This window comes from Anser anser (genome assembly GCF_964211835.1).
Source record: "Anser anser genome assembly, chromosome: 30".
Classification (NCBI taxonomy): Eukaryota; Metazoa; Chordata; class Aves; order Anseriformes; family Anatidae; genus Anser; species Anser anser.
Genome location: NC_139751.1, coordinates 2,399,791 through 2,412,708, shown reverse-complemented (window position 1 = coordinate 2,412,708; position 12,918 = coordinate 2,399,791). Strand labels below are relative to the sequence as shown.

Sequence of the window (12,918 nt, the reverse complement as noted above, 5' to 3'; positions counted from 1 at the left end):
AATCTGGTGCCCTTCTATGATGGGGTTGCAGCATTGGTGGGTAGGGAAAGAGCAACGGACATCATCTACCTGGACTCGTGCAAAGCACTTGCACTGTCCCCCATGATCTCTAAACTGGAGAGGCATGGATCGGATGGACGGACAACTCGGTGGGTAAGGAATTGGCGAGATGGTTGCACTCAAAGAGTAGCGGTCAGAGGCTCAGTGTCCAGGCAGAAACCAGTAACGAGTGGCATTCCTCAGGGATCTGCATATTGACCAGTGGTCAGTAGCACCCAGGGGTGGGTCACTGCCCCCCATACCTGGATTTACCCCAGTAAATGCCCTGGTTCAAAGCGCGTCCGTGCTGGCATCTCCTTCGGGCTGCGGGACACGAGCAGGGCCCAGCTGGGCTGTTTGAAATGCATCTTTTACTGTGCCTACAAGCCCTCCAAGCACCCCCGGTGTAGCTCCAGCACCGCCTGTTCCATTCAGTCCAGGGCCTTTGCTGGAGAGCTGCAAGTGCAGGGGAAACATCTCCCCTTGGCCTCCCATGGGGCAGGCTGTAGCGTGAGTGTGGGGGGGATGAGGACGACCTGAATGCATGGGGACACCCCAGGCTGGCAGAGCTGATTTCTGCTTGTGCTGTTTATTATTACTGGGATGGAACAGAAGAGGTGTTTTTAGAAACAGAATCCTAGAATGCTTTGAGTTGGAGGGGACCTTAATGACCACTGACCTTAAGGACACCCCCCCCCCAGTGTCGGCTGTAGTGTGCCCCCCCAGGGCAGGCTGTAGTGTGTGAGTGTGGAGAAGAGATCGACACCTGCCTCTGCATTTCTCCTCCTCGGGAAGTTGTAGAAAGCAACGAGGTGAACATGTCTCAAAAAAACAACAAAAAAAACCCAAACCTGTCTCAAAAGACCGACCTTGCGGTTTGGACAAGAGCCATGGAGCAGCTGAGTCTGTACAAAGGCAGGGGGTCGGCTAGTGGTGATGAAGAAGAGCCACCAACCTTCATCCCCACGACCCCCCGACGACCACCACCAGAAGGCACTGCGCGCGGGGATAGGTTATGCATATGTATAGGCATATTGGGAAACTTCATGCCTATGTAACTCTTTACTGTCTATAACGCAAGCAAGTTGCCGCGTTGGGGTGCGCATGCCTTTGGGAGCTGTCCCGCACGTGCCTGGTGCTGAAATAAACCACATACCTACTTTATAATTCATTTGCTTTGAGTTATCATAGAATCATAGAATATCCTGAGTTGGAAGGGACCCTTAAGGATCATCAAGTCCAACTCTTGATACCGCACAGGTCTACCCAAAAGTTCAGACCATGTGACTAAGTGCACAGTCCAATCTCTTCTTAAATTCAGACAGGCTCGGTGCAGTGACCACTTCCCTGGGGAGCCTGTTCCAGTGTGCAACCACCCTCTCTGTGAAGAACCCCCTCCTGATGTCGAGCCTAAATTTTCCCTGCCTCAGCTTAACCCCGTTCCCGCGGGTCCTGTCACTGGTGTTAATGGAGAAAAGGTCTCCTGCCTCTCGACACCCCCTTACGAGGAAGTTGTAGACTGTGATGAGGTCTCCCCTCAGCCTCCTCTTCTCCAGGCTGAACAGGCCCAGTGACCTCAGCCGTTCCTCGTACGTCTTCCCCTCCAGGCCTTTCACCATCTTCGTAGCCCTCCTCTGTACACTCTCCAACAGTTTCATGTCCTTTTTATACTGTGGTGCCCAGAACTGCACACAGTACTCGAGGTGAGGCCGCACCAGCGCAGAGTAGAGCAGGACAATCACCTCCCTTGACCTACTAGCGATGCCGTGCTTGATGCACCCCAGGACACGGTTGGCCCTCCTGGCCGCCAGGGCACACTGCTGGCTCATATTCAACTTGCTGTCTACCACGACCCCCAGATCCCTCTCTTCTAGGCTGCTCTCCAGCGTCTCATCGCCCAGTCTGTACGTGCAGCCAGGGTTTCCCCGTCCCAGGTGCAGGACCCGGCACTTGCTCTTATTGAACTTCATGCGGTTGGTGATTGCCCAGCTCTCCAACCTATCCAGATCCCTCTGCAAGGCCTTTCCACCCTCATTCGAGTCCACAACTCCTCCAAGTTTGGTGTCATCAGCAAACTTGCTCAAAATACCTTCTATTCCTACATCCAGATCGTTTATAAAAATATTGAAAAGTACCGGCCCTAATATGGAGCCTTGAGGGACCCCACTGGTGACCGCCCGCCAGCCTGACGCAGCCCCATTTACCATAACCCTTTGGGCCCTGCCCGTTAGCCAATTGCTCACCCATCGTATGATGTTTTTATTTAGCTGTATGGTGGACATTTTGTCCAGTAGGATCCTATGGGAAACCGTGTCAAAAGCCTTGCTGAAGTCCAAAAAAATCACATCAGCTGGTTTCCCTTGGTCCATCATACGGGTGATCTTATCATAGAAGGAAATCAGGTTAGTTAGGCAGGACCTGCCCTTCACAAACCCATGCTGGCTGGGACCAATGACTGCTTTGTCCCCCAGGTGAGCCTCAATAAGTTCGAGAACCATCTTCTCCATGATTTTACCAGGCACTGACGTGAGACTGACAGGCCTGTAATTGCTAGGGTCTTCTTTCTGACCCTTCTTGTAAATCGGCACAACATTTGCCAGCTTCCAGTCTACCGGGACCTCTCCAAATTCCCAGGATCGTTGAAAAATAATTGAGAGAGGTTCCGCGATGACGTCCGCCAGCTCTTTCAGCACCCGGGGATGAATCCCATCCGGACCCATGGACTTGTAGGGATCCAGGTGGAGTAGCAAATCCCGCACACGTTCAGGGTCGGTTGGGAGTTTGTCATCCCCACCATCCCGGTCCTCTAGCTCAGGGCACCCTGGGTCCCGAAGCCCATCATCGGCATTGAAGACAGAGGCAAAGAAGGCGTTAAGCGTCTCTGCTTTGCCTATGTCATTGTCTGTGAGGAGACCTTCCCTATCAAGGAGCGGTATTCTTTAGTTTAGCTATGTATTCTTTAGTTCTCCTTTTTCCATTCACATATCTGAAAAAGCCCTTTTTATTTTCTCTCACAGACACAGCCAGCTTCAACTCTAGGTGTGCTTTGGCCACACGAATTTTCTGCCTACAAACACGAACGGCATCCCTGTATTCTTTCCATGACACCTGGCCCTCCTTCCAGTAGCGAAACACTCTCTGTTTCCGCCTAATCTCCATTAGAATGTTCCTGGTCAGCCACGCCGGCCTCCTGCCCCGCCTGCCTGACTTGCGATATTTAGGAATTGCTTGATCTTGTGCTTCTAGGAGGCATCGTTTAAAGAATGACCAGCACTGGTGGACATCGAGGCCTTCAAGAGCAGTTTCCCAGGGGACCTTGCTGACTAGTTCCCTGAGCAGCCTGAAGTCCGCTTTCCCCATATCTAGGGAAGAGGTTTTGGTGGCACTTTTCCTTCTGTCACCGTAAATTTTGAACTCAACCACTTCATGGTCGCTTTGACCAAGGCGGCCACCAATCACCACATCTCCCACCAGACCCTCTCTGTTTTCTAGCAACAGGTCTAGGAGGGCACCTTTCCTAGTTGGCTCCGTTAGCACCTGCACCAAGAAGTTATCATCTAGGTGCTTCATGAACCTCCTGGACTTGCTCGTGTCAGCCGTGTGGCACTCCCAGTTAACGTCTGGCAAGTTGAAGTCCCCCATAAGGACAAGGGGAGTTAATCTCGAGGCCTCTCTTAGTTCTGTAAAGAATAATTTATTGGCGCTATCGTCCTGGCCAGGCGGTCTGTAATAGACTCCCACAACGACATCCCCTTTATTCGTTCGTCCCTTGATCCTTACCCAGAGGCTCTCAACTTTGCCATCGCCGACCTGAAGTTCCACACAGTCCAGCCCCTGCTTCACATATATCGCCACCCCACCACCTCGCCTACCCTGCCTGTCCCTCCTGAAGAGCCTGTAACCATCTATCGCAACACCCCAGTCACAGGACTCATCCCACCAGGTTTCGCTTATGCCGATGATATCGTAGTTGCAGTATCGAGTTGTGGAGTTCTTCCACGAATCAGTGTCATAAGCAGCAGTTTTCTATCCAGAGAGGCCTCTGTCTGCTCTCACCTGCTCCAGATCATGCTTACTGCCTGCAGCACTTGCTTGGCACCAACACAGGCAGAGAGCTAGGAGCAGGGCTGAGCGTGAGGGAGAGGCCAAGCCCTGCAGCTGCTGCTTGCAGCTCATCTCTTACTCTCAGGAGCACCGGGAACGGATGGGAACACCTCACTAAGGTGGCCTTGTCCCACGCCAGCGCACACAGCCTGGTCAGAGACGTGACAGATGCAGGAGGGGTTCTGAGAGCAAGCCCATTCCCCAGTATCCCAAGCACGGGGAGAGGAGAGCCGCATGAAGGGAGAGCCAGTGTTGGGCTGGGGCATGAGCCCCCTGTCAGGCTCTTTCTCACCTGCATCTTGTCATAAGTCTTGGCAAAGACTTATGCAAGTCTTTGTCCGAGTCTTTTCAAAATGAGGGGGGTGTAGCTGCTTCTCCCTCAGGCGGTGGTGGCTTCTCCCATTCTCTTGCTTGTCAGAGGCATTCTGGGGTGATGTGGAGCTCCACAAGTGGAAGCGGCTCGGGCACCTGCTTCACAGAGTGCCTGTGGGATGGATGAGCTGTAACTGATGAGAACAGCCCCAAAGGCCTCCAGCCGTGGCCTGCTCCCCTGTACTGCGTCTGGCTGGGATAGAGTTAATATTCTTAATAGCAGCTTGTAAGGTGCTGTGTTTTAGAGCTGTGGCCAAAACGATGCTGGTAGTGCGCTGAAGTTGTTCGCTTTTGCTGACCAGTGTTTGCACAGCATCGAGGCCTTCTCTAGTTCTTTTACACCTATTTTTACACCTATTTACACTATATTTGTCTATTACACCCGCCCCTCGAGTGAATGGCCGTGGGGTGAGCCAGAGGTTGGGAGGAGACATAACCAGGCAGAGCAACCGTACTAACCAACAAGACGTTCCACGCCATGTAATGTCATGCTCAGCAATAAAAGGGTAAAAGAGGGGGTTTAGAGAGTTATGCAACACATCCTTTCCAGGATTGGTCCCATCACTGGGGATCGGTCATTTTAGAATAGAATGGAATAGAATAGCTCGAGTCGGAAGGGATCTTCAAAGATCATCCAGTCCAACAGCTGAACCACTCCAGAGTTAACTAAAAGTTAAAGCTTATTATTGAGGGCATCATCCAAATGCCTCTCGAACACTGACAGGCATGGGGAGTTACCACCTCACCAGGAAGCCTGTGCCAGTGTTTGACCACCCTCATGGTAAGGCAGTTTTTCCTCAGGTACCGTCTGAACCTCTCCTTGCGCAGCTTTGTGCCATTCCCGTGCATCCTTTCATCGGTTACCAGGGAGAAGAGATCGACACCTGCCTCTGCATTTCTCCTCCTCGGGAAGTTGTAGAAAGCAATGAGGTGGCCTCTTTGCCTTCTCTTCTCCAGCCTAGACAAGCCAGGTGACCTCAGCCTGTCCTCACAGGACGTGGCTTCCAGCCCTTTTGCCAGCTTTGTTGCCCTGCTCCGGACACTTTCAAGGACGTCCACATCCCTTTTGTGTTGTGGAGCCCAGAAGTGCACACAATACTCAAGGTGAGGCTGCACACGTACTAAATACAGCAAGAAAATTAATTATTAATTAATTAATTAAGATAATTAAATGCAGCAAGACAATTAACGGCTGTCTTTACTGGGTTGAATGCACTCCAGAATGCATTTTGCCCTCGTGGCTGCCAGGACTTGGCTGCTGGCTCACGCTGAGCCTGCTGTGGAGCTGCACCTCCAGAGCCCGTTCTGCTGAGCTGCTCTCTCCAGCCACTCGTCTCCCAGCCTGTGCTTGCATCCAGCATTACGCTGTCCCAGGGGCAGCACCTGGCATCTTCCTTTGTTGAACTTCATGCCGTTACTAATCTCCCAGTGTGCCAATCTGTCTAGATCCTTCTGCAAAGCCTCTCAGCCCTCCACGGAGTCAACGGTGCCTCCCAGTTTAGTGTCATTGGCAAACTTGCTGAGGACCCATTCCTCTCCTGCACCTAGATCTTTGATAAACATGTTGAAGGTAATTGGCCCCAGAACTGAGCCCTGGGGAAGACCGCTAGTGACTGGCCACCAGCCAGATGTAGCCCCACTCGCTAAGAAACTTGAGGTTGCACGCCAAGAAACGTTTCCCGCATCGGGACAAGAGGTTCCCAGCAGGCCCAACAGACCTCTCATTCGTACAGCAGGCCAGCGTGTATGAGTTGTGCGCTCAGTAGTGCCCAGATAATGATGGGGTGTGCCAGGCCCCTGTGTGCACTGCACCCTGTAAGGCTGGGCTGACTTGTGGTCACACTGAGGTCCGTTTGATGCCCTCTGCTAGCCCCACACACTGGTAAGCTGCCAAGCAGCCATTCAGCAGGCATATTTGGCTTTGCTCCATCACTGTTTTCAGCAATAAATCTATTGCTGCTTCTCTCTTAGGAGTGAAGCGCATCATTCCTTTTGCGACACATGGACGAGCACAGATTTCTGAGCTGGGATTCAGTGCTGCTGCCCACTGGGACATGGCTGTCACTGCTCTGGGGCTGGTGCCAGAAGTGAGTTGTGGAGGGACGCTTCCCAGCCCTCCATTAGCACCCAGGGGTGGGTCACTGCCCCCCATACCTGGATTTACCCCAGTAAATGCCCTGGTTCAAAGCGCAAGGAGCTGTGAGGACCAGTTCAGTCCTGACTTGTTCCTACCATCTTCTTTAAACCCTTCCCTAGACTCTATGCCATGCTGGGAACAGCAGCCCCCGCTCAGGATTGGGGTGAGGGGCTGCTCACCCCATACATATCCACTGCTCGGGATAGCAGGCAGGTGAGGAAGCTGCCATCAGCGCACCCCAGGACCCTCCCGGATTGCTGATGTCTTGCGGTGTTATCCCTCCAGCACACAGATGGTGCTTGAAGTCCCCCGGGGCCCTGCAAACGTGAAGTTTCTCCTACCTATCTGTAGAGGGACTCAGTACTTGTTTTTTTCCTGGTCAGTTCCCTTTCTTGCACAGGCACAGAGGAACTGGGCAGAGCAGCCTCGGTTTTATTTAGAGGAGATGTCAGTGGGACAGCACGCCCTCACTGACCAGAGACAGGGTCTCTTCAAGGAAGTGTGCCAGGTCAGTGTAGGTGTCTTCTGGCAGCACATGAAGCAGCAGGTGGAAGAACTCCCGGTCGTAATAGGAGGCGTAGAGCACCGTGACACCGAGCATGAAAGTGACGGCCAGCTCCACGCACACGAAGATCAGGCAGAATGTCCTGTGGGGCAGAAAAAGAGCTGGAAAAAGGGCAGGCTGGACGCATCCCGCACCCATGCCAGAGGGGGCTGTTCTGGGAGCCCCACAGGCTGCCCCTCCAGGCATTTCTCATTGCTCATTCGGACAGGCTTGGACGTGAGCCTCCACAAGCCCAGGAAGACACCTCGGCATTGGGCAAACACGCCGCAGCAGGCGTCCTGGCCATCCCAGTCGCTGCAGGGGAACCTGGGTGGGCACAAGGCACCTGAGGGGACACTCACCACAGCCAGGAAATGGCACCTCTTCTCCTCACCAGTTCCTCCGTCTTCTGTAGGTCAACACAAGGTAGGGACACTTGTCAGGCCCCACCGCACAGTCCGGTTCAGTACCCCACAGTAAATGCCAGTAACACACAGTACCCCAGTAAATGCCCTGGTTCAAAGCGCGTCCGTGCTGGCATCTCCTTCGGGCTGCGGGACACGAGCAGGGCCCAGCTGGGCTGTTTGAAATGCATCTTTTACTGTGCCTACAAGCCCTCCAAGCACCCCCGGTGTAGCTCCAGCTCCGCCTGTTCCATGCAGTCCAGGGCCTTTGCTGGAGAGCTGCAACTGCAGAGGAAACATCTCCCCTTGGCCTCCCATGGGGCAGGCTGTAGCGTGAGTGTGGGGGGGATGAGGACGACCTGAATGCATGGGGACACCCCAGGCTGGCAGAGCTGATTTCTGCTTGTGCTGTTTATTATTACTGGGATGGAACAGAAGAGGTGTTTTTAGAAACAGAATCCTAGAATGCTTTGGGTTGGAGGGGACCTTAATGACCACTGACCTTAAGGACACCCCCTCCCAGTGCCGGCTGTAGTGTGCCCCCCCAAGGCAGGCTGTAGTGTGTGAGTGTGGAGAAGAGATCGACACCTGCCTCTGCATTTCTCCTCCTCGGGAAGTTGTAGAAAGCAATGAGGTGGCCTCTTTGCCTTCTCTTCTCCAGCCTAGACAAGCCAGGTGACCTCAGCCTGTCCTCACAGGACGTGGCTTCCAGCCCTTTTGCCAGCTTTGTTGCCCTGCTCCGGACACTTTCAAGGACGTCCACATCCCTTTTGTGTTGTGGAGCCCAGAAGTGCACACAATACTCAAGGTGAGGCTGCACACGTACTAAATACAGCAAGAAAATTAATTATTAATTAATTAATTAAGATAATTAAATGCAGCAAGACAATTAACGGCTGTCTTTACTGGGTTGAATGCACTCCAGAATGCATTTTGCCCTCGTGGCTGCCAGGACTTGGCTGCTGGCTCACGCTGAGCCTGCTGTGGAGCTGCACCTCCAGAGCCCGTTCTGCTGAGCTGCTCTCTCCAGCCACTCGTCTCCCAGCCTGTGCTTGCATCCAGCATTACGCTGTCCCAGGGGCAGCACCTGGCATCTTCCTTTGTTGAACTTCATGCCGTTACTAATCTCCCAGTGTGCCAATCTGTCTAGATCCTTCTGCAAAGCCTCTCAGCCCTCCACGGAGTCAACGGTGCCTCCCAGTTTAGTGTCATTGGCAAACTTGCTGAGGACCCATTCCTCTCCTGCACCTAGATCTTTGATAAACATGTTGAAGGTAATTGGCCCCAGAACTGAGCCCTGGGGAAGACCGCTAGTGACTGGCCACCAGCCAGATGTAGCCCCACTCGCTAAGAAACTTGAGGTTGCACGCCAAGAAACGTTTCCCGCATCGGGACAAGAGGTTCCCAGCAGGCCCAACAGACCTCTCATTCGTACAGCAGGCCAGCGTGTATGAGTTGTGCGCTCAGTAGTGCCCAGATAATGATGGGGTGTGCCAGGCCCCTGTGTGCACTGCACCCTGTAAGGCTGGGCTGACTTGTGGTCACACTGACTTCTGTTTGATGCCCTCTGCTAGCCCCACACACTGGTAAGCTGCCAAGCAGCCATTCAGCAGGCATATTTGGCTTTGCTCCATCACTGTTTTCAGCAATAAATCTATTGCTGCTTCTCTCTTAGGAGTGAAGCGCATCATTCCTTTTGCGACACATGGACGAGCACAGATTTCTGAGCTGGGATTCTTGTTGTTTTGTATCGCTCAGAATGGGGTGCATCAAATACCCAGCAGGCCACCAACTGCCCAGCAGCATCATGCAGTCAGCACCAGCCGTGCAGAATGTCTGCGCAGGCCCTTCCCCACTAATAAAAGACCACAGTTTATTGGTAGGGTTATTGATAAAGGGCCACAGTTTATTGGCAGGGTTAGAAGAGAAAGGGTCTTCCCTTTTCTTCAAGGTTCCCTTTTCTTTTCACAGTTCATCTGGTGGATGGCTTCCAAGGGCAGATGCCAGCCCTGGAGGAAGGATCCAGTGGAGGATGTCCCTCTTCAGCAGGACCAGGATGAGGAAGGCGAGCTGCAGGCCGGCAAAGGACAGCACTAATCTCCTGCAGAACAGAAGAAGGTTCAGACAGAGCCAGGGATAAATTCATCCTCTTTAAACCCTGCCATGGGACCCCGTGCCATGCTGGGAGCAACATGTGCCGCTCAGGATTGGGGTGAGGAACCTGCCTATCCCCCTTGGCTCTGCTGTACTTTGAGGGCCACCCCCCACCTGCTTCCCCAACCCAGGAAACAAAGAAATGCTGAGGCAGTTTATCCTGGAGAGGTCAAAAGCTGCCTAATGCCTTGGGAGCCACGACCTGCGAGAGCAACTCACCGCAGCCAAGTACTGATTCTGTGCCTCCTTGACGCCAACTCTTCATCCTACAGGACAAGGCAAAGCAGGGCCACGTGTTAGGGCACGTGAGCCAGGGAAGGCGTTGGGGGCGCTCAGACCCCCTCCCTCGTTCCCACTGAGGTGAATGGCCCCATGTCCTCTGGGGCCAAGTCCAGACCCTCCCCCCGCAGGCCCACAGCAGGGGTATAGCTCCTACCAGCTGCGCAGCCACCATCTCCTGCATCCAGGTCTTGGGCGCCTCGGCCGCCTGCATCCTCTTCCCCCTGCTACAGACACCACAGAGTTTCTGGGCTGTGAGAAGAGACCTCGGCCAGGACCTCCCCCTTGACTGAGGTGGCCAGGAGGAGCTCAGGGTGCTGCCCAGCCTCTGCTGGAGCAGGGATGAGGCATCTCATTGTCCCAGCACCGCACAAACCCACACTCACCCCCTGCACCCTCTGCCTTCTCCGTGCCCCAGGTCTTGGGGGCGCGGGGGGCTCTGACAAGAGGCTGGGAGCTGCTCACAGTCGTGCAGCATTGCTAAAAGGAGTCAAGAGTTGCTCAGAGAAGCTTGGAGCTGCTTAGGAGAAGGCAAAGGGCTCTCCAGAGCAGCCATGAGGAGCTGAAAGGAGCCCCCAAACTGTCTGTGACACGGGTGCCTGGAAGCTGTACAGCTCCTCCCCGCCGTCTACCCCTGGTCGGGGTCAGGGCCCTGTCCCCACTCACCTGGCAGTTTGCGTTTTGAAAACCTCCCTTCTCTCCTGGAGGTTCTTAATCTCCTCCCTCAGAGCCTGGAGAAGCAAAGGATCAGGTTCTGAGACTACCCACACATGCTTGGACGGGGCTTCCCCCCCCCCCCCAAACATGTTGATCTCCCCTCCCTCCTGCCCTCAGGACCTTGTTGATACTGGCTCTTTCAGCAACAGCCTCTTCCAGCTCTGCACGTCTCCGTTTGCACTGCAAAGCAACCGGGACAAATTGCACGGAGTCAGGGTGGGAAAGGGCATCCCCAGTCTATCCCCAGGGCTCTGCAAGGCCAGGCCAGAACCAGGGCAGCAAGCACTAAGGCATTCTGGGGATCGCACCACTCCCCAGCAGCTCTGCCCTGCCCCTGTTGGACTTCTGCCTCTGGGTTACAGACCTTTAGGAACTCCTCCAGCGCCGCTTCCACACCAGCCCTTGCCTGAGCGACCTGCGCCAAGACCTCCGCCATGTTCTCCAGGGACTCCTGTGCATGCTCCAGGGACCCCTTCGCACCCTCTGCCTCCATGGCTTCACCTGCACCTGCACCTGGGGGAGCAGCCCTCTTTGTACCCTTCGAGGCGGCCGTGTCACAATGACAACCATGGTGACACCATGGTGACATGGCCACTGCTGCCCACTGGGACATGGCTGCCACTGCTCTGGGGCTGGTGCCAGAAGTGAGCTGTGGAGGGACGCTTCCCAGCCCTCCATTAGCACCCAGGGCTGGGTCACTGCACCCATACCCCTACATCCACTTCCCCCTGGCCACCTATGCCTCTCGGTCGACTACGGCAAGAAGTCCAAGCTGGAGTTCTCCATCTACCCGGCCCCACAGGTCTCCACGGCCGTGGTGGAGCCCTACAACTCCATCCTCACCACCCACACCACGCTGGAGCACTCTGACTGCGCCTTCATGGTGGACAACGAGGCCATCTACGACATCTGCCGCAGGAACCTGGACATCGAGAGGCCCACCTACACCAACCTCAACAGGTTGATAGGCCAGATCGTGTCCTCCATCACGGCCTCCCTGCGCTTCGACGGGGCCCTGAATGTTGACCTGACCGAGTTCCAGACCAACTTGGTGCCGTACCCGCGCATCCACTTCCCCCTGGCCACCTATGCCCCCGTCATCTCGGCCAAGAAGGCTTACCACGAGCAGCTCTCGGTGGCCGAGATCACCAACGCCTGCTTCGAGCCGGCCAACCAGATGGTGAAGTGCGACCCGCGGCACGGCAAGTACATGGCGTGCTGCCTGCTGTACCGCGGGGACGTGGTGCCCAAGGACGTCAACGCCGCCATCGCCACCATCAAGACCAAGCGCAGCATCCAGTTTGCGGACTGGTGCCCGAGTGGTTTCAAGGTGGGCATCAACTGCCTGCCTCCCACGGTGGTGCCCGGGGGGGACCTGGCCAAGGTGCAGCGCGCCGTCTGCATGCTGAGCAACACCACGGCCATCGCCGAGGCCTGGGCCCGCCTGGACCACAAGTTCGACCTGATGTACGCCAAGCGTGCCTTTGTGCACTGGTACGTGGGCGAGGGCATGGAGGAGGGGGAGTTCTCGGAGGCGCGGGAGGACGTGGCCGCTGAGAGAGGGAGTTCAGAGAATCTTAGCAAATAGAGATAGAGCGCTGACAGTATTAAACTAGTGGATGCTGCTGAATGTCTTTGCTAACCATTTTGCATCGTGCAAATTAACTGAAGCAAGAAGCCTTGGGCCCCTTACCACGTTTAGTTCCTCATAAGAACGTGAAGTAATCTTAAGAAAGTGGCAGAAATTGGTCCTGCAGTTTGGACAAGAGCCAAGCAGCAACTGAGTCTGCGCAAAGACAAGAGGTCAGCTAGCGGTGGTGAGGAAGAGTCACCAACCTTCATCCCCACAACCCCTGGCGACCACTACCAGGAGACACTGCGCAAGCACAGATGGTAGGAGCTTGTGGAAATGACTTCTTGGATCTAATTTTAATATAAAGCGGGGACAGGTTATGCATATGGAGAGGCTTATTGTGAAACTTCAGGCACATGTAACGCTTTGTTGCATATAACCACGGCAAGTTGCCGCGTCGTGAGAGCACGACTCACGGCTTTGGTGAGACAACCCCCCGTGCTGCCCAGTTCCGAATAAACGTCCAGAGAAGGGCAACGAAGCTGGTGAGGGGTCTGGAGAACAAGTCTTACGAGGAGCGGCTGAGGGAGCTGGC

The 12,918-nt window shown here is 54.7% G+C and overlaps 2 protein-coding genes across 2 annotated transcripts; one reads left to right on the top strand and one right to left on the bottom strand.

The window, feature by feature from the left end:
- Positions 1–9,003: 9,003 nt before the first annotated feature.
- Positions 9,004–11,492, bottom strand: LOC310888060 (uncharacterized protein). The gene is made up of 6 exons (XM_083814439.1): positions 11,115–11,492; positions 10,871–10,930; positions 10,700–10,764; positions 10,191–10,260; positions 9,974–10,020; positions 9,004–9,701 (listed from the first exon to the last, which is right to left on the bottom strand). The coding sequence occupies exons 1-6, from the start codon at positions 11,361–11,363 to the stop codon at positions 9,566–9,568; spliced, it is 627 nt and encodes a 208-aa protein (XP_083670565.1). The 5' UTR covers positions 11,364–11,492; the 3' UTR covers positions 9,004–9,565.
- LOC310888024 (tubulin alpha-1A chain-like) lies at positions 11,362–12,595 on the top strand (the record flags this gene model as incomplete). The annotated part of the gene is made up of 2 exons (XM_083814352.1): positions 11,362–11,394; positions 11,439–12,595. The coding sequence occupies 2 exons, from the start codon at positions 11,362–11,364 to the stop codon at positions 12,336–12,338; spliced, it is 933 nt and encodes a 310-aa protein (XP_083670478.1). The 3' UTR covers positions 12,339–12,595.
- Between the last annotated feature and the right edge of the window lie 323 nt (positions 12,596–12,918).